General features: G+C 38.6%; 7 protein-coding genes across 7 annotated transcripts; 6 read left to right on the top strand and 1 right to left on the bottom strand.

Annotated features, from left to right (window-relative positions):
• Positions 1-23: 23 nt before the first annotated feature.
• Positions 24-3,042, top strand: Gasu_45320 (uncharacterized protein; the record flags this gene model as incomplete). Its single annotated transcript, XM_005704497.1, has 2 exons — positions 24-1,180; positions 1,242-3,042. Coding segments are annotated over 2 exons (2,550 nt in total), but the record flags the coding sequence as incomplete, so codon positions are not given.
• Position 3,043: 1 nt separating this feature from the next.
• Gasu_45310 (SWIM zinc finger family protein / mitogen-activated protein kinase kinase kinase (MAPKKK)-related protein) lies at positions 3,044-4,548 on the top strand. The gene is made up of 2 exons (XM_005704496.1): positions 3,044-3,335; positions 3,386-4,548. Exons 1-2 carry the CDS (start codon positions 3,163-3,165, stop codon positions 4,083-4,085), a joined length of 873 nt encoding a protein of 290 aa, XP_005704553.1. The 5' UTR covers positions 3,044-3,162; the 3' UTR covers positions 4,086-4,548.
• Positions 4,549-4,800: 252 nt separating this feature from the next.
• Positions 4,801-5,803, bottom strand: Gasu_45300 (uncharacterized protein). Its single transcript, XM_005704495.1, has one exon. The coding sequence runs from the start codon at positions 5,748-5,750 to the stop codon at positions 4,848-4,850; it is 903 nt and encodes a 300-aa protein (XP_005704552.1). The 5' UTR covers positions 5,751-5,803; the 3' UTR covers positions 4,801-4,847.
• Positions 5,804-8,603: 2,800 nt separating this feature from the next.
• Gasu_45290 (MFS transporter, SP family, sugar:H+ symporter) lies at positions 8,604-10,443 on the top strand. Its single transcript, XM_005704494.1, has 2 exons — positions 8,604-9,016; positions 9,069-10,443. Exons 1-2 carry the CDS (start codon positions 8,733-8,735, stop codon positions 10,396-10,398), a joined length of 1,614 nt encoding a protein of 537 aa, XP_005704551.1. The 5' UTR covers positions 8,604-8,732; the 3' UTR covers positions 10,399-10,443.
• A 2,120-nt stretch (positions 10,444-12,563) lies between these two features.
• Gasu_45280 (Trp repressor binding protein) lies at positions 12,564-13,569 on the top strand. Its single transcript, XM_005704493.1, has 4 exons — positions 12,564-12,690; positions 12,740-13,009; positions 13,060-13,200; positions 13,258-13,569. Exons 1-4 carry the CDS (start codon positions 12,666-12,668, stop codon positions 13,434-13,436), a joined length of 615 nt encoding a protein of 204 aa, XP_005704550.1. The 5' UTR covers positions 12,564-12,665; the 3' UTR covers positions 13,437-13,569.
• A 444-nt stretch (positions 13,570-14,013) lies between these two features.
• Gasu_45270 (RWP-RK domain-containing protein) lies at positions 14,014-15,518 on the top strand. Its single transcript, XM_005704492.1, has 2 exons — positions 14,014-14,881; positions 14,929-15,518. The coding sequence occupies exons 1-2, from the start codon at positions 14,036-14,038 to the stop codon at positions 15,364-15,366; spliced, it is 1,284 nt and encodes a 427-aa protein (XP_005704549.1). The 5' UTR covers positions 14,014-14,035; the 3' UTR covers positions 15,367-15,518.
• Positions 15,519-15,573: 55 nt separating this feature from the next.
• Gasu_45260 (exoribonuclease II) lies at positions 15,574-18,463 on the top strand. The gene is made up of 11 exons (XM_005704491.1): positions 15,574-15,924; positions 15,977-16,048; positions 16,093-16,144; positions 16,191-16,232; positions 16,288-16,417; positions 16,468-16,589; positions 16,636-16,790; positions 16,841-17,332; positions 17,387-17,746; positions 17,794-17,931; positions 17,978-18,463. Exons 1-11 carry the CDS (start codon positions 15,592-15,594, stop codon positions 18,389-18,391), a joined length of 2,310 nt encoding a protein of 769 aa, XP_005704548.1. The 5' UTR covers positions 15,574-15,591; the 3' UTR covers positions 18,392-18,463.
• The last annotated feature ends 18 nt before the right edge of the window (positions 18,464-18,481 follow it).

Raw genomic sequence — 18,481 nt, 5'->3', positions numbered from 1 at the left:
ACTTATACTGAGTTATCACTTAAGAAAAAGCCCCGAATGGATCAAATATTTCTTCAGCGTCTTTTATGGTTGGGAGAATGTTTAGAAAGAGTGGATACGTCTCTGAAGAAGTTTTTATTATCGACTTGCGCCGAATTTGCTGGTAATTTGATGACAGATAATTCAGTTCCTGATGAAATTCAAATAACGGGCGTAAATATTATCGTCAAAGTTATCCATCTCATGATTGCAGATGCCGACATTGATGCTTATTTTCATTGCACTGATCCATTCTTGTTAGAATTATTTCGCTCTATGATTGTTTTGGAGAATATTGTTGTGTTTGATCGCGTTTTACAAGCCATCACAGACATTCTGCAGAGTTATTCACATATTCTGGATTCTGTGCACTCCTGGAACACTCTTTTGGAGATGTTGTACGAGATTCCAATGAAGGAAGATTTCCAACTTATAATCTTTCGCCTAATCACTATATTATCGAAAGATTTTATATCATGTATGCCCTATGACACGGAATGCTTGCATTTGTGGTCAAAGATTTTGTGTCGTTGTATTCAAAGTTTGAAGGACTTGAATTTATCTTTGACTTGCCTAGGATATATATGGAATACTATTGACTCTGTTTCAAGACATTGGAGAGAAACTGAGATTGATAAAAGCAAGTTGGTCTACGACACGCGACAACTTGAGTTGTATTATAGTCACCTTGCTTCAATCATGACTGAAATTTGCGTTCTTACCCGAGATGGACGTCCTGAAATAAGGAATTCAACTTTACGAATGATTATTGATGTGGTAAAGGTTGCAGCAAGTAAACAATTTCCAGGCTTTTGGAAGCAGGTCTGTCAAACTTTTCTGATTCCTACTTGTTATTTTTTGTTTGAAGATAACCATAATGAATATTCAGAATCAAGTAAGCTTGATACAAATATAAGAATTCACCACAGCAGAAATACGATGGAAAAGCAGTGGGATGAGAGTAGAATCATTTTTCTAGAAGGCATAGTGAAACTTTTTTATCAATTCTGGGGTAGTTTTGTTCTTGATGAAGAGGACATAATTGAATTCTGGTCCCAAGTTGTACAGTTTGTTTTGCGCTGTTTAAACAATCCAAGGACAGAGCTCTGCAAGGCTGGAGTGGATATGATGATGTCTGTCTTTGACTGCTTTTGTGACCAAGGTTTGTGTTTTCTTTATGAATATCCATATAGGATAGCTCAAGAAATCATGTCTCTTTTCAGAAGCGATTGTTCAAGATGTTATAAATGGACAGGAAAGAAGTTTAGAAATCATGTTTTGGGAGCGTTTTTGGAAAATTATCGAGCAATACATTCCACGAAATGATAAATATGAAATAGACGAAGCCAATGTGCCTTCGTTTCTAACATTGATGAATGGATTGAAGAACTTATTGAGGAATTCGAGACATTCATTCGTGCCTTTCCAAGCAAAGATATTATTTGACATGGTGATGTATCCGACTTGTTCTCTCAATGGTTTAAAGAATGAAGAGCTTTTTATTTCAGCCATAGATTTTTTTCGTGAAGCGAGTTTTGATAATGAAAGTGACTGCTGGAATGTACTCTTCGAGGAATTACTAAACCTCTGTCGGCATTGTCTGGAGACCAGAATGGACCATTTTGAATATTCTACAAAGGTGCGACTTTCTTTAGAAGCAATTGAAAATACATTTCAAAAGGATTCCATTCCTGTGAAACCGCGAGTATTGTACATCGGAGCATTTGTAGAATTGTTATTGCCTTGTATTGAACAATATTCTTTCGAGGATCTATCGAAGAGCGCATTGGCATTGGATAGTTTGAAGGCCCTTGTTGTTGTTGTCAAGTCTTGTGTTTTGAAGGACTTTTCTTTCAAGGACTTGGACTTGCAGCTGTTTGACAGAATTGTCGGAATGGCGGAAAACTTTATCAGCATTAAGAAGAAAGGAAGCGAAACAACTGAAGGATATTATACTGCACAACCATCGTCAGAGTACGAAATTGAGTGGAGAAAGGAATCTTATGACATCGTTCTTGTTGATCTATTGGCAAGCCGTTTGTTGGTTTATGAAGAACTCTTGACCGAAATAAGTTGGAAGAAGACTATTAGCCTGCTTCGAACAGGGTTCAATAGTGCATTTTATGAAGATCAAAGCCATTTGAGATTCCGTCACGCTTGTCGAATTTCGTTGCTGAAGTGGATTCAAAATCAGTCTCGCAATAAGATGTACCCGTTATCTCTTCCATATACGAAGTGTTCAGTGATTCAGGAAACCAAACTAAATATTCTCAATAATACTTTGAGACTAATAGAAACACTGGTAGAAGAAAGACTGAATGGAGGTAGTTACCCGTTGTCATCTGCCATATGTTTGGAAATACAGGATGTCTTTCAGTGTTTGCTGAAGTATGAAACACTTTCAATTCTTGAACGGGACGCTTTTGAGGAGCTGAACTTCCCAAGAACTCTCAAACAAGGGAATGATACATCTGTAACCACTGTCGCTTTGAGAAAAGCTTTAATATCTCTCCGGGAAAGACTTTCTACGTGCTGTACTCTTGAATTATCTTATATTTCCGAGCTAGCCGTTTGTCTTCTCAAAGATATGGACAATTATGTTTTCTTACCAAACGTAAAGGGTGTATGATCCTGGACTCTTGATAAAGAATATTTTCAGTTTCTCTGCTCATTCCAGCAGTCGAGTAAGGTGACTGACTTGAGGGAGTCTGCTTGATTTGAAGTTTAGTAGTTCAATCTTGTTTTCCGAGTACTTGTGGTGATATTCGACTAGTTTAACTTCACAGTGCACGTTCAGGTCGTGATGACTATATTTCTGGAGAGGCTCACACAATGAATAGGAACACGTTGTTTATCCTAAAAATCTTTATTTTGAAAGGAGGATGATTCTCAAAGTTTCGGAGACAACTAAAACTCTTCTACTAAGGAAATATTTGGGTATGTTCGGCAGCTCGCAAAAAAAATTACAAGTACGGACTGTCTATTCTTAGAGTCTAGAATAAACATAAACTCGCTTTTACTTCAGTCATACAGCTGAACATTGCAAACCAAACAAACTGCCTTGCTTCATTCAGCTTATATCTTCGCCACAAGTATGTTGACATATTATGGTTTTAGTTGTTTCCCATTCACTCAAGCCATTGTATGATTCGTCCAAGACTCGAACGTGCCAAGAAGCAGAGGCTTTATTTGTTGGCAGTAACTAATAGTGAAGTAGGAAGTCCTAGTTTTGCTATACTAGGTTCAACAGGGAATGTTTATACAGTTTGGTTTCAAAGTGGCTGTCCAAAATGTAACTGTATAGACCATAGAGTGAGGTTCGGAATTCGTCATAGCCTCATTTACTAGTTGTTAACCGTTCTTTTAGGAAGACTTTGTGTAAACACGTTATCTTTGTATTGTTGCGAATCCTTAAGGTTCCTGAGGAACAAATTGAAAAGTTCTGTAGTAGTTGTGGAAGCGAGTCAGAGTTACAACGCTATCTCAGAAACGTTACTCTCCTCGTTGATACACAATATATTGCTCCACAAAATACTGTGGAAGACTTCAAGTCGATTGTTGGTGACCTTGATGGCTCTTTTTCGTCGCTAAGGAAGCCTCCAGTTCCTCGAAGAGAGGAGAACACGGAGTGTCCTATATGTTTTGAAAACTTTTCAACAGAAGAAGGTGCGGAACCCATTCTTTATTGTAAATGGGGTTGTGGCAATGCAGTACATAAAGATTGCTTTGACAAATGGTCCTGTTCAAAGGTTGAAGCTGGCCAGGAAGTGACTTGTGTATATTGTCGAACACCGTGGGAGAAAACTGAAGGTTCGAAAAAAGAAACGAGGCAGATTCTTTCCGGAAGAAGACTTATCAAACTGCGAAATCCGTATGAGAGGGAAAACATCCTGATACAGAGAACACTTTCTTCGAAGCTCTCTAGGAAGAAGGGTCGGAAGGGACCCTCAAAGGTTCAAAGGACGAAGAAAACCAGCAAAGGCTGCGCAGAAGTCTCAGAAATAAAAAAGCCAAATCTGTCGAAATCTAGCACTAAAAAAGGGGTCAGGAAAGGTTCTCGATGTTAAGTTGAATTTTAATAGTGGAAGCAAACCGGGTCCACGAGTAGTTCGGTCACTTGAATATGGCAGTTGCTAGATGTGAATGGAATAGGGATGAAGAATATGTGGATAGTGTTCAATGCTGTGAACTTTGGTATATATTTGTATAGTGTTATTCTATTGGTATAATTCTACTTCATCCGTGCTCCCCACAAATGATTACGGTTGTCAGATGGAGAACTATCCTAATTTACTGCCTGAAAGTTGCCATTTTCCATAATGCATTGAGTTTCATCAGCAGACAGAGTTCTGTAGCATGGTATTAGCCACTTTGTGCTAGTTTAGCTTTATTGTTATTAAAGTTTCTGAAATCATGTTGAATAAACCACTTATCGAAATTTGTTACGCTCTTCATGCTTTTGACTACTTGAAATGGCTGATAGTTCAAATTCTTTCAAAGTCAAGTCCTGAGGACTAGTTGCTACAAAAATGTTCTTAATGGGAAGAGAGCTCTTCAAAAAAAGAGCAGTAGTGAAGCATATTTTGGTCTTTCTTTCGTTCCATGTAATCGCGCAAAGCTATACTGAACAATGGTTCTCAACAATCACATGTATATATTTTATATTCATTGTTGGAGGTTCACAAGGACATCGCCTTCCTGCAATATGATTGGCATTCGTTTCACGCGTAAGTGAAAGGAATTCAATGTTTCCTTCTAGTCGTTCTTCGAGGAACTTAAAATTACATTCCTCAAAAATTTATTCAGAACACTATAGAAGGCTTTCACTACTAACTCTCTACTAAAATCAAGTCATCGCCTTCTATACGAAGATACTTTAGTTGAACAAGAGCAAGGCAATACAGCTTAAGCTTGCTGCTTGAGGCATGAAAGATCTGTGCTAACTGAGACTGAGTAAATCGTTTTGAATTTCTAGCAGCAGATGCTTCAAGCAACAAAGAAAGTTTCTCAGATATTTCTGTAACAGAAATACTATGTCTTACAAAGGGTGCAACGTGTTTCTCAAATTCCCATTCTCTTATTCTTGCTTCTCTGGAAGTTACTGAAAATCGAGAAGGATAATTGTAAGATTCTTGAAGTTCAGGAAGCTCTTGTCGAAGTCCACGTGAATATGGTGGAGTGGCAAAACCTGCCTTAGGATTTGGAGATGCCACATTTAGTGTTTTGAGTGCTTCAAGAGAAGTCTCTGAAAGCCCTATCTGTTCTAAAGTTGGTGCTTCCCATTCATCTAGACTAGAACGCGACTTTTCGCTCTTGTGTGCTGAAAATCTTCCTGCCTTTTCTTCAGAGCAGCCGAAATTTCTTGTGGCCGACCTCTCATTGTCGTCTCCACTGTATTCGTTGGGTAAGAGGTCCTCCATACCTTGCGATTCCAAGAGCAAGTGCAATCTCTCTTGCTGTTTCTGCAAATAAATGTATCCCTCCTGAATAGTTTTCTCTATTGTGGGTGTTTCTCTCACGAGATTAAACATGCTAGAAAGCTTTAAATAGAGGGCCTGCGACTCGTTCACAAACTGGTTGGCCCTTGCAAAAGCTTCTGAACTTGAGACTTCAGAATAAACACCACGCGTATTTTCTGTACAAGACAAAAGTGTAGCAGTATCGGACTCAATACCATGAAGATAGTCTTGAAGACTGCCAAGCGCTTTACTCCGGCTGTCACATCCGATCATAGCAAATTTGAATTGTGGGTCCAAAAATTTATGTTATGTTCTCGGCGGGAAATTATACTACATTTGTTATACAAGCGCTGATATAATTTGATCCTTATGGTATTTCTAGAAATGATTTAATCATAATATGTTTCAGGCTTTAAAGTCAAGCTAGCGGAAGGTTTTAAATTGAAAAGAAATATATATATATATATATATATATACATATGGCAGTATTATCTCTGTAATAATTAAGAAAATTTCTAGCCTCAGTATAGCGAACTACTCTTCATTGCCCATTTTTTCTTCATATAGCTAAATATAAAATGTGTTTAGTTCTTATTCAAAGTGGCGCTATTTCTCTCCATACAGTCAGCAATGTTACTTGAGGCCCTTTTTGATGACTTTGAAGCGAGTTACAAGTTATATCTCATTTTTAGATAAATTGTTTCAGTTCTTGGAATCCTTTGAACCCCAGTCTAATCAAAGAAGAAACCTTGGTGGAGATCGACAAAACTGTTCTTAAACAATTTCATTGGTACTCGAGGAAACAGCATATCAATCGAAGAGGATCCCATTAAAAGGCACACAAGACAAGCCAAATCGTATAAAATAACTTCAGCAAACCGATTCAAAACGAAATATACTGTGTACGGTATTATGTTTTTAAACGCAACGAGGTGATTGCGAGATAGAGAAAAGTAAGCCAATAAAAAGCTATATACGAGGTCAGCTGTAGTTAGGTTTGATATGAAATCCCATGGAAAGGACAAAACAAGAAGCCACTTGTGAGCAGCTTTGAATAAATCGGGACAGAGACTTTCAGCTCTCTGCTGTGATTCTCTGACTTGTTACAGCAGTTGATTTATGTTCCTTCTCCCTGAGACTAGCAAATGCCCATTAGTTGCTCATTCGGCTATTTTAGAGCTTTAAGTACCTGAGTTCAACCAAAGCATATTACTTGTGTTTAGATAAAAGTCACCCTTAAATTTTTGCATAAACTGGCCGAGAGATAGCATGCTTATGTAATTTTGTCACAACTCGTATCTTCATCGCTTGTTTCGCATCCTGCGTGTGGAAAATCTGTAAAGGTGCTTACTGATGTAAAAATCTGGAATAGAATGTCATATAGCCAACTTAATGCGAAGCCCACTCCTTGCTTGAAAATGCTATGGTGTACGGCTAGTTTTGCTATATTATTCTTAAAGTATCAAGTCCACTAGAAAACAGAAAAGTACATGCACAACTTCAATGACGTCAATAAGGTAGCATGGACAACAACAAGTCTTATTCTACTTTGTGGATGTCCGACTTATGTGCCAGTAACAAGTAAGCTTTGAGGCATTTGTATTTGGTATAAAACGAACATTCAAGTAAAGTTACTCACAGAACTCAGCTCTACCATGTAATTCCTAACAACAATTTCTTCCGAGTTGTTAATTATGTGCTAGATGAATGTTTTACAAAGAATATAGGTAGATTTTCCTTTCAACCATTTTTATGATTGAAATTTTGTTTCCTGTTTCAAGAAACGGAGAATAAATCCCTTGCTCGGCATTTCTAAGGTTATACACTTGTCCGAGTGAATCATGGCTATAACTAGTCCCCTTGCTCATTGTGATATTCTAATAACACTAAAGTTGTTTCTTTTTTTCGTTATCCTCATATCCTTCTACTGTGGCCAAACTATAATAATAGAGTTAGGAAGTACAAGTAATATTCTGACTCACACATTTCTACCAGAAATACCTAACAATTCTTCCTTCCTTCCCTTTGTTTGAGAAATGTTAAAGATCAAATTTACAGTTAGTTTGCATTGAGACGAGAAACTGAGTCCGTCCCAAGCAGCTGGGTAAATCTCCGATGCTTCCTGAATCAATCCCACAAACTTCGTAAATTGGATTCCGGCTCCCATCAATTGCAATCTCACTGAGATTGCACACGTCAGGGTTTACGAACATCGTTCGTAAGAACTTCCTCAGTGATTGAACTGTTATATAATAGCAAGAGTCTTCTTTGGTAATTTAGTATGGGAAGGTGAAGTTGATCAAAGACTAGCCAAAACACTGTGCATAAGGAAAGCGCAGTTCAACCTCCACCCTTTGTCTATAAGCAGGCAACCTAGGCAAAGTGAGGAGGACAAACTTACAGCAAACTTGCAGTTATTACACAATATTATCTTTATATACTTAACAATCGTATAAAGTTTATAAGAGGTTCAAGGAAAGATTCCCTATTTTACCACAAGGACTCCAACGTTTTCGTGATTATTCTAGATTTTCTTGCAGCAGAAGGGCCGTACTTAAGTTGAAGAACTCCTGTTTTTATATAAAAGGAACGAACCACTAAGATCGGTCCTTTTCGAAAATGCCTTGTTCATGGTGACACATCGAGCTAAATAAAGGGAAGCTTCTGTCCTTAGTTGGGATTGAAAGAACTCTGAGCTCTTTTCAGTAAGTGAACAAGTTGATTCTTTGTATTCCGGAGTAGATTGAAAACAATTCTACCTTGAAAAATGGCTTCGCTTGGAAACGCAGTTGGGATAGCTCTATTCACGGTTAGACTGAAGAAGCCATATTCCTCAAAGTTTACCGTGTGTATTATTTTTGGTTACTATAGACGTTGTCTGGGCAAGCTGGGGTCTAACGATGTTTGTTTGACATTCTGGAATTGAGTTATTAACATAATAAGAACTTTTGATGAATACAACCTAGTTCCTATTCAATAGGGTCTCATATAATGTGTTGTTGAGCTTTGATCCAATGTGCGTGGAGAAAAAATCCATTCCTCATTGAGCTTCAATCCAATTTGTGTGTAGAAAAAAACCGTCCCTCATTCCAATCGACAGATTACATTTTTGGGGCCCTCTCTTGTTCTTCTGATGGACCAATCAGGTTAGCGAACAAGACAGACGTCAATTGGACATTTGCTCGAGAAGGCATTATAAATGAGCTCGTTCGTCACCCACATTCTGTAGAAGAAATTGTGATTTTGATTCTGACGATGGAAGCAAGCGAGTCGCCGAGGAAAGAGCAAGAAGCCTTTGAAACCAACGTAGAAAGTGATAACAATGAGAAATTTTCGTCAGACCCTAAAGATGAAGGAGTGACTTTTACTCTCAAGTTCTTTCTATTCGTGGCCTGTATTGGTTCGAGTATGTTTGGAATGGACCAGGCCCTTCTTTCGTCCGTGGAGCTGTTTGCCGTTCCAGACCTAAACTTGAGCCCGCATGACTGGTCTTGGATATCGTCTGCAGCTACCTTGGGTGCGGCAGGCGGGGCATTGATGTAAGAAAAGTCTTTTTGTTTTGGGAGAAGAATACTAAGCGTTCCTTGGTAGAGCCATTCCTTCTAACGCATTGGTAGGAAGGAAGATTGTACTCTTAATTTCTTCAGCATTTTATATAGCTGGAGTCATCATGGCCACTGCATCTCAAAACTTTGGGCTATTTTTCGCAGGGAGGCTTATTATGGGTATTGGAATGGGCATTGAAGCAATGACAATCCCTATCTATATCTCAGAAGTAGTTCCAAAGTCTCACCGAGGTGCACATCTGAATATTTTCAATTCACTCTATAATGTTGGAGTCTTCGCAGGAGATATTGTTGACGCCATCTTTGTGAATGTTCACCCTGGGTCTTGGAGGTACATGGTTGGAGCTGGCTTCATTGGACCAGCAATCCAGTTCGTGTGCGTTTTCTTCTTTCCTGAAAGCCCACGAATGCTCCTGAAGTGGGGCAGATCTGATGCAGCGCAGAAATCCTGGAGAAAATATCGTAGACCGACACTCATTTCTAATAGGGAATATGAAGAGATGGTTCAACAATTGGATGAAGAGCTTGCACTGAAGCGGAGCACAGTTGGAGTCCTGAAGGAGATTCTGTTTAATCCCTCTGTTCGTGCCACATTTATACTTGGTGCCTTACTCTCCTTCGCTCAACAATGGAACGGTGCAACGGCACTTGGATATTATGAACCTTCAATTTTCACGGATCTTGGACTTACACGAATTCAGGCGGTTTACACTACACTTCCCATAGGATTTTGGATGCTTGTATGGACCTTACCTCCATATTTGCTATTTGATAGGTATGGTAGAAGACCTATCATGATGGCTACATTCCCTATATTTATAATCGGCCTTATAATATCTGGTACTTCAATTCTGAGCAGCAACTTGAAGGGCAAAGCGGCTGGATTCTTTATTGGTCTTGCCTTTTACTATATTGGATATGAGCAGGGAATTTCGCCTTTAGCTTGGGCTATTAATGGAGAAATGTACGAATTGCACGTGAGAAATTATGGTATGTCGTGGGGAGCTTTTATGCTGCTTGGTTCAGCATTTGCATCAACCTACACGTTTTCAAGGCAAAAGGCTGCCATGACTTTATCAGGGACTTTTGGGTTATACGCAGGACTTTCTTGTCTCTTTTGGTTATCCTTGTTTTTAGTAATGCCAGAAACAGGCGGTTGTACTTTGGAAATGATCAAAAGAAGATTTGAAGGGGGTGTTTCTGGCATAATGAAGAAAAATCTTCAAGAAGCTAAACTTTTCTGGCATGGAGTTTTCCACGGAAAAGGAATACTGGAGTCACTTCGTCTTTCGGAGGACTGTGACGAGAATATGCTAGAAAATGATAGCTACAAAGATGAAGGAATGAATGAATGATTAGTGATAGGTTTTGTGGCTTCAAATAAATTTTATTTGTGATCTTGTGTATACGGCTGTCTGATAGCAAGTTCATCCTGTTGATAACCACAAAATACATATTAGAGATTTGATTTCTCAGAGTACGCTACCTCAGGTTCAAAGACAGACGTCTAATATTTCACTGAAGACTCTCGAATGCATGCTGCAAGTACTTCCAAATTCATACTGTGTCCTCAAGTAAAAATTATAATGTACCAATGTCCGATTGAAATCTAAACCATCACTTAGAACAAAAACCGAGTTATCTGCTGAAACGTAAAATATCACAAGGCAACAGACGTCAATTGATAAAAGATGCAGACTAATTTTGAAACAATACAAAGAAAAGTAGGCGAAGCATGAATTGATGCGAGATTCTCTTTAGTAGAATAAGCAAATCCACAGCAAAGCAACCTGTGAAAGAAAAAAACTGCTGTTAAAAGGAAAAAAAATTGACTGGTCACATTTACTGAAACAGAGAAAACTATTGTTGCTTTCAATTAAAAGAGCTGATAGAAGAATTCAAACTGAAAGAGAAAGTTAGCTTCGATAATCGTGAACAAGAGTATTTTCCGTGATCAATAAATACGATGCAACAATAAGTTAAGATGAAGCACTACTATGTGATCCTATAGACTTTTTGGCGATCTCAAAACGTCATCCTTTGTTGCTCTATTAGACAATAAAAGAAATATTCCAAGCTTGAGAGCTCTTTCAGCAAGTCGATAGAGAGGATATTGACCAAAATAAATTATTCTTAAAGCTACTATCCTGCTCACTGCTTTAAGGCTGTCTCAATACAAATTGGTTACTCGAAACTCACACGAGTGAGAAGTCAACAGTGACAAAATTGTTGCAATAATGAAATGATTTCCTAAAGCCAAATTCATAGGAGGATAAGTTTAGCTTCCATTTGAGTACTCGACGAAATACTTTAAAAAACGCTTATTCTCAATCTTATGTTGGAGGTTTGTAAAACAAAAAGAAAAGTATCAAAACAACAGAGTATTCTCCGAGTATAACAATGCATAATTCTGCGAAAGTAGAGCTAGATGGTCTCCTCTGTTGTCTAAATAAAGCATGACCTAAAATTGTGGTCAAATATAACTTAGTTCACAAATAGCAGTTTGCTGAGTATGTACGACCGACGCTATTGTGAATGAGAACTTTTAACACTTGATAGCTTACAGTTTTCTCAAACTTCTATCGACTGCAGTAGTTGTTTATAAGATCCAAAGCAAAAGACTGCTATAAGTTTCAGTGGTGATATTGATTCTGTCGAAGACGAGTACGTCCACTCGTTGACGAAACTTGTATGACTTCACTATTTCTGCTCTCTCTCTTTCTCTCTTCCTCTTAACACCCGGTGTCCCAAATGAAAGAATTCTTCACTTTACAGACGAACTCGTTACAGTCTGGAAGTTCAGACTGCCACAGTTCACGTGTCAGCGAGGTTACAACAACAAGGACCAATCTAACATAAGGGGAATCATCTCTCCACCCTCTCCCTCAGGAAATCGATTCAAGGCGTTGTTTATTGTGAGGATCGGTACTTTTTATCTATGCAATATCAGTGTGCAGGTATGCCCCATAACCTGAACCATAAAAGTTTTTTATCGCTAACAACTGCCAAAGATTGTGGAAACGTCAATGAGATACGCTTGGGGGAACCGGTGCGTTGTAACTCTTGCGGCGGTCGTATTTTGTATAAGCTTCGAACGAAGCGAGTAGTCCAGTACGAAGCACGTTAGCTGTATTCTAGAAGAAAGCTCTAGTCTCTTTATTCAAAACTCTTTATGCCTGTAACTCTTTTAATGTGTTTTGCTTAAAATTATATTTCTAACGAATATTACGTCAGCCACTCTGCAATACAGCAACCTTTCAGTCGTGGCCGCACCTAGAAGCTAGTTTTTGTGTTGTCTATATCATTTTTGTGTGGAGAAAAAGTGTTTTAAATATGAAAGCATACGCAGAGACACTTTTTAAATATCATTAGACTCTTAAGAGTTTAAAATTCCCAATATTGATACTATCACGCCATACATTTTTCGTGATAGAACTAACAGCAGTACATAAAAACGTTGAGAGTTACTATGCTCGTTGTCCTCGAGCAAACGGATGGCTGTTTCATTCCATCTCGTCTTCTAATTGAATTGTCCAATCGATTTGTTCGATTTTGGTATTTTTATTTTGAGTTTCAGAATATTCCTTGTCAGTAAGTTGTTCCATTGCTAAAGCTTCACGGAATGCCGCGAATCCTAGTACTGTACTGTAAGTGTATCTGCATAGTATTGACTAGTATTAAGAGTACAACCCTAAGATTCCATGTATGGTCATATCAAGAAGCTTGCTGACCAGATTGTTGAGGGTGCTCGTCAAGAAGGATGTGAAGTTGTCCTGTATCAGGCACCAGAGACGCTTTCTGAAGACATTCTGAAAATGATGAAGGCACCACCAAAGCCAAATGATCCAGTATTCACTTTTGATAAACACAGTATCTTAGCTGAAGCCGATGGAGTTATCTTTGGTTTTCCAACACGTTTTGGTATGATGTGTGCACAAATGAAGGCTGTTTTTGACTCCTTTGGACGTGAGTTTTCTAGGAAAACTACTTTCACATTCACTGATCACTTCTGAAAGATCTTTGGCAAAGTGGAGCTTTGGCCACAAAGCCAGCAGGTCTCTTCTTTTCAACAGGTTCACAAGGTGGAGGACAAGAAACAACTGCTTTTACTGCAATAACTCAGCTGGCCCATTTGGGAATGGTATTTGTTCCGATTGGTAAGTTTCAGGATTTCAACACTTGAATAGCAAGTTCCTCAGCTCTATTTTGTATAGGTTACTCTTTTGGTCCTGATGAATTTCGTCAAGATCGCGTTCAGGGAGGTTCAGCATATGGAGCTGGAACTTATGCTGGTGCGGACGGCTCAAGGCAACCCATTGAGTATGAACTAGCACGTGCAAAGCATCAAGGAAGCTATTTCGCAAAGTTTGTAAAGAGACTCGCCCCAAAGTGAGGTTCCTTAGCAGTCAGTTAGAGAGGGTTGATTTTTTGTTTACTTGTGCTTTATAAAGCTTCAATGTGTTTTTAAGTATAAGTTGGCAAAGATACCCATGTTGCATGCCCGTAAGAAATTTTTCTGGAAACAATTCCCGTTTTCTGCCATTCAGACACTGCCCTCTCGTTCATTTTGTCTATTGGACTACTGAGGGAATTTTTGAGAAATTTATTTTCCAGAAACGTTAGCGGCATTTGGCTAAGGGGAGTGAAGAGGTTTTGGGTCATGTGGAGAGAATTATAAACGTTTGTGTAAAAAGCGTGAATTATTAGTGTTGTAGCTGAGTCCTTTCCAAGTTTATAACAACACAGTGAAGGCATAGAAGTCCTACAAGGGTCTCATAGTTCATATTGTGGCAAGATAGTGGAAGAAAACTAAGCTATAGTGGTTGGCGTGACTTTTCAGGAAATTGGTCAAAGTAGACTACATACGCGATTTGATACTGTTGGAAATATATATAATATATATATACATATATATATTGTAGTATCTTAAGTATTGGTATGCAAGAACAGCTTTTCTGTAATCTACCGCAAAAAGTCGCCTTCTTCGATAGTATGGGTAGCTTCGAGAAAAAGCAGCTATACAGCAATGTCAACAATCCTCTGCCTGTGGAGTCTTACAGTTTGCAAACGCCTGTCCTTCCACTCCCCTCTATTAGCGATGCCTTCACGTTGAATTGCGGAGAAAACTCTCCTGTATACTTTCGAGCGGATTCTTGTCATGGTTTACAGAATCAAGTGAAAGATAACGGTGTTCCTTCACCAGCTATTCATACTGGTCAATTACAATCGGGTCCACCTCCTATTGCTTACATGCGTACCGCTTCTGGTGTGCAACAGGCAGAATGGAGTACCTCACCACTTGCAACTCAGGGACCGTCGTTTTCTTCCCCTGAAGCGTCTGAGAACAGGAATATCTGTAATTTAAATCTTGGAGCTGATTTGTACAGTCCATCAGTAATATTACCACCTCTGACACCAAGAAGTTTTGGAAATTCGCAGCAGTTCGCGTCTAATGCACAGAGTAATTCTGCGTTTGCATTTCCAATACAGCCTCAAATAACAATGGAAGGAACTGTAAATTCGCCAAAGTTGACAGATATTTGTGTTCAAGGATTCATGGCCACTCCAAATTATGAAGCGACATTGACTGGAGGATATGCTGGCATGGTTAGTACTTCAAATGGTGGAGGACTTGCTGCCTCAAACAGTACGAACATGATCACATCTTTACCAAACTGTTCTTCTCCTGAAGGACTTGCTTCACATCATGATTCTAAGCAAGGGCGTCATAGTCAGTTATTATCGGTGAAAGAGAGATTCCCAGATTTATGGAAATATGGAGGTTTAGATGGACGCTTCAGCTCCCATCGGAAGGATAACATAGACTTGGAAACTTTGGTAAGTTCCGTGGTATTCAAAATTATATTGGTACTTAGGGTTTGTAGAAAAGTCATTTTCATCTTCCAATGGTTGAAGCTTCAAAAAAGTTGGGAGTTTGTGTCACAGTCTTGAAGAAAATTTGTCGACGATTCGGTATCTCCAGGTGGCCACATCGTAAGTTAAGGTCTGTTGCGAAACATATTGAGAAGCATGAGAAAGCCTTCCATAAAGGCTATTCCGACCACTTTTCATACGATGAAGTTTTGGAATTGTGCAGGAAGAACCCAGAGAAATTTTCAAACTCGTCAAAAAACTGTGGTTTGTATAGAAATCAAGATATGACGTCCTCCGGTTCCTCCAAGTTAAGTAGTAGAAGTTTCAATGTGTCCTCAGCAGAATATGCTGAAAGTTTGCCGTCGGGAGTTGACGAGAGTCCTGAAGAATTGAATAAGGAATCTATCAGTGATGCCACGAGAACTACAAGTGAAGGGGATCAAATCTGAAACTTTACAACGGCTTCGTGGCGTCTCTGTGAAGCATAACCTTTGGCCACAAATATTTCTGCAAAATGCTGTTATGTCTAATAGTTGGTGTAGTTTGGTTCAATTTGGTATTTTCATGAGTTTTCTCGCTATGTTACTTTACACGTATGGCGTAATTGAAACTTTTCTTCGACGTAATGAAAATCTAAAACTTCCTATTTATCCAAATAAAATGGCGATTCTTAAATGTTGGCAGAAATGAAGTTTGTTCTTTTTGTTGAGTTGATTCGATGTCTTCCAAGAGTAGGAAAGACGAGGTTCATATTTAAAAGCAGTAACTTGATACCTTGTCGAAGTGACGTAGTACTCCGTAAATTCGTTAGTTTTGACTTTAGGTTGGCGGGATTTTCACCAAAGTGTTACAGTGTGAAGTGCAGCCTTTTATCACGGCACTATTCAGAAGTGAATACTTCTCTGAATGTCAGGATTGGAAGACCTGAATGGCAACGTCATCTTGATAGTGGCACGTTATTGCAGTTTAGGAAGTTGGAGGACGATTGGCTGCACTGGGGCATCTTGGTACGTGATATTGTTTATGATTGGTTTCTTGTGTGTCGAACCGAGTATTTAGCTGTCTAGGGGAGAGGAGAAATATCGTGTATTATCGACAGACTGTAGCATTTATGAAATTCCTCACAAGCAGGTATAACAGAATCATTTTGTCGTGGCTTCTTACCTTTCTTCAAGATTCATCCTTTTAATACAAGTTTTTCGTTACAAAATGATCCCTTGTTAGAGAGTACGTAAGAAAGCTTGGAATCCAAATATTCTGACTTGTTTGATAGAATTCGTAGCTAAAGTTTCGAACAGTTATCCTGAAGGACGAGGTATGACTCCTTCTTGCTGCCTTGGGCTTATTCTAGTTGTCAAAAGCTTAACTAGAATTTCAAGATCAAAGAATTGTCAACAAGTGGGACATCCTTGAAAAGTTCTTTGAGATGCCGCGTTCAAAGTTCCCTGAGCTTCTTTCGGATTTTCGAGAAATCATTCAACGTTACATTTTGCTGCTCAGGTATGCATTATATTCTATTATGTCATTTGTTGGTTTACTGAACATTTTAGTGAACGGGGTATTCTAGTGTCCTCTAATATATGTAGTAATGTGTACTTTGGCAAAAGAACGATATCCCAAATGTTAGAAGAGCATCCTCTTTCAAAGGAACAAGAATTGTTTAGAAATGAAAGTGAGCACATAAGTTTATCATATCATTAACTGTAACTTCTGTCTAGTTGCTCGTGCTTCAGGCAAGTCTTTTGAAGAAGCTGTAACAATTTTAGAACGAGATTCTTTAAGACTAGTAGATAAGCAACGCCCTGAAGTTCCACTTGCCACGAAAATTTTGAAAAATTTGGGACGTACAATCTCTCCAATATCTTCCTTTCAAGTATGTGTTTTTCTTTTTGAGGAGAGACTTATCCTAAAGCTCTTGAGTAGTCTTTGGTTGAATTGGGATATTACAGTTATTATGAAAATTTGTTTTTGAGAGCTTCAAGATTCTCAGATGGCTTTCATGAAAGTGTTTTGAAGGCTGGAGATGAAATTTTGCATCAATCGAAGGATTTATTGGATAATAACTCATCAGATCGCATTGAATTAAAGCAACTTCCTTGTTATTCTATTGATGATTCGGAGACCATAGAAATTGATGATGCAGTTGGTTTGGATAGGTTGGATTCTGACTATGTTTGGGTTCATGTGGCAGACGCTAGTAATTATGTATCTTCAGACGATTTGCTTTTTGATGAAGCACTGAGGAGAGGTTCGAGCATTTATCTTCCTACCGAAAAGATTGGGATGTTCCCTATGAATGTGGCCGAATTATTACTTTCTCTTGGTTCTCGTTACGGATCAAACTATGCGCTAAGTTTCGGTTTTAGGATTCTTCCAGATGGCAAGTTGCAGGATATTCGAATATGCAAAAGCATTGTATGTTGTTGTGGTTTATCCATGATTAATTGGCTATTCTTATCGTTTATATAGATTAAGGCTCCGATTCGTATCGATTATCCGACAGCGGAAAGTGTCATTGCTGGTGATACAGTTGACCCTTGCCTTATGGAAGCAGATATAATTTGTCTTCAAAGGCTTCATAAACTTGCCGAAAGGAGACGAACATATCGCCTTGCTAATGGAGCATTAGAATTCAATGTGAACGAAGCGGAAGTTAAAGTGACGTTTGACGATGGAGAACAGCCATCATTTCAATTTCAGAGTCACACTTCAGAAAGGAAATCATCACTTTTAGTCAAGGAAATGATGTTGGCAGCTGGTGAAGCGGCTGCTCTATATGCTCAACAGAAAGGATGGATTTTGCCTTTTCGTGGACAAGAAAAGGTGAATGTGAGTATGTTAAACTTTACACTTCTGTTCTTGACACATTGTTTCAGTTACCGACGGATTCGGAATTGAATGTCATTCCTGAAGGAGTTGCAAGAGCAAACAAATTGTTAAAGTTTATGAAACCTTCCTTTATTTCATACCATCCAACTGCACACAGTAGTTTAGGACTTTCTTGTTATGCGCAAGTAGGTTATGTTTTCTATGCTTGTTGTATTCTAAGACAACTTGGAGGTCACAAGTCCTATTCGAAGAGCAACGGATCTTTTAGGACATTATCAACTTAGTAACTATCTTGCGGTAGATATGCCTCTTATGTCGGTTGAGGAACTAAGTTCACATGTAAAGCTGGCACATGAAGGAGCAAAAGAAGCGAAAGTAGTGAAAAAGCGTTCAGTCAAGTACTGGTGCTTGGAATATTTGAGAATGAATGGACTCAGAAAAAACTATCCAGCAACTGTTGTAAGTTGGATCAAAAGTGAAGAACCCAAAAGACTTTTGGTTCAGATTGATAAGATTCCTTATTATTTTATGATGGATTCTGATCATGTTTACTATCCAGGGCAGCAAGTTGTTGTCAAGGTCACGGATATTCATCCACGAATGGGCATTATTCGATTGAATATTGTATCAGCAGAGTCTTCATAGGAAAGTCATATATATATATATATATAGTCAAACATTGTTATGTCATTTTGGAAGAAACAGTTATTTTGATTGGATACACATTTGTTCTTT

Source organism: Galdieria sulphuraria (genome assembly GCF_000341285.1).
Source record: "Galdieria sulphuraria unplaced genomic scaffold scaf_41, whole genome shotgun sequence".
Classification (NCBI taxonomy): Eukaryota; Rhodophyta; class Bangiophyceae; order Galdieriales; family Galdieriaceae; genus Galdieria; species Galdieria sulphuraria.
Note: the sequence above shows the minus strand (reverse complement) of the source record. Positions and strands in the feature narration are given on the sequence as shown.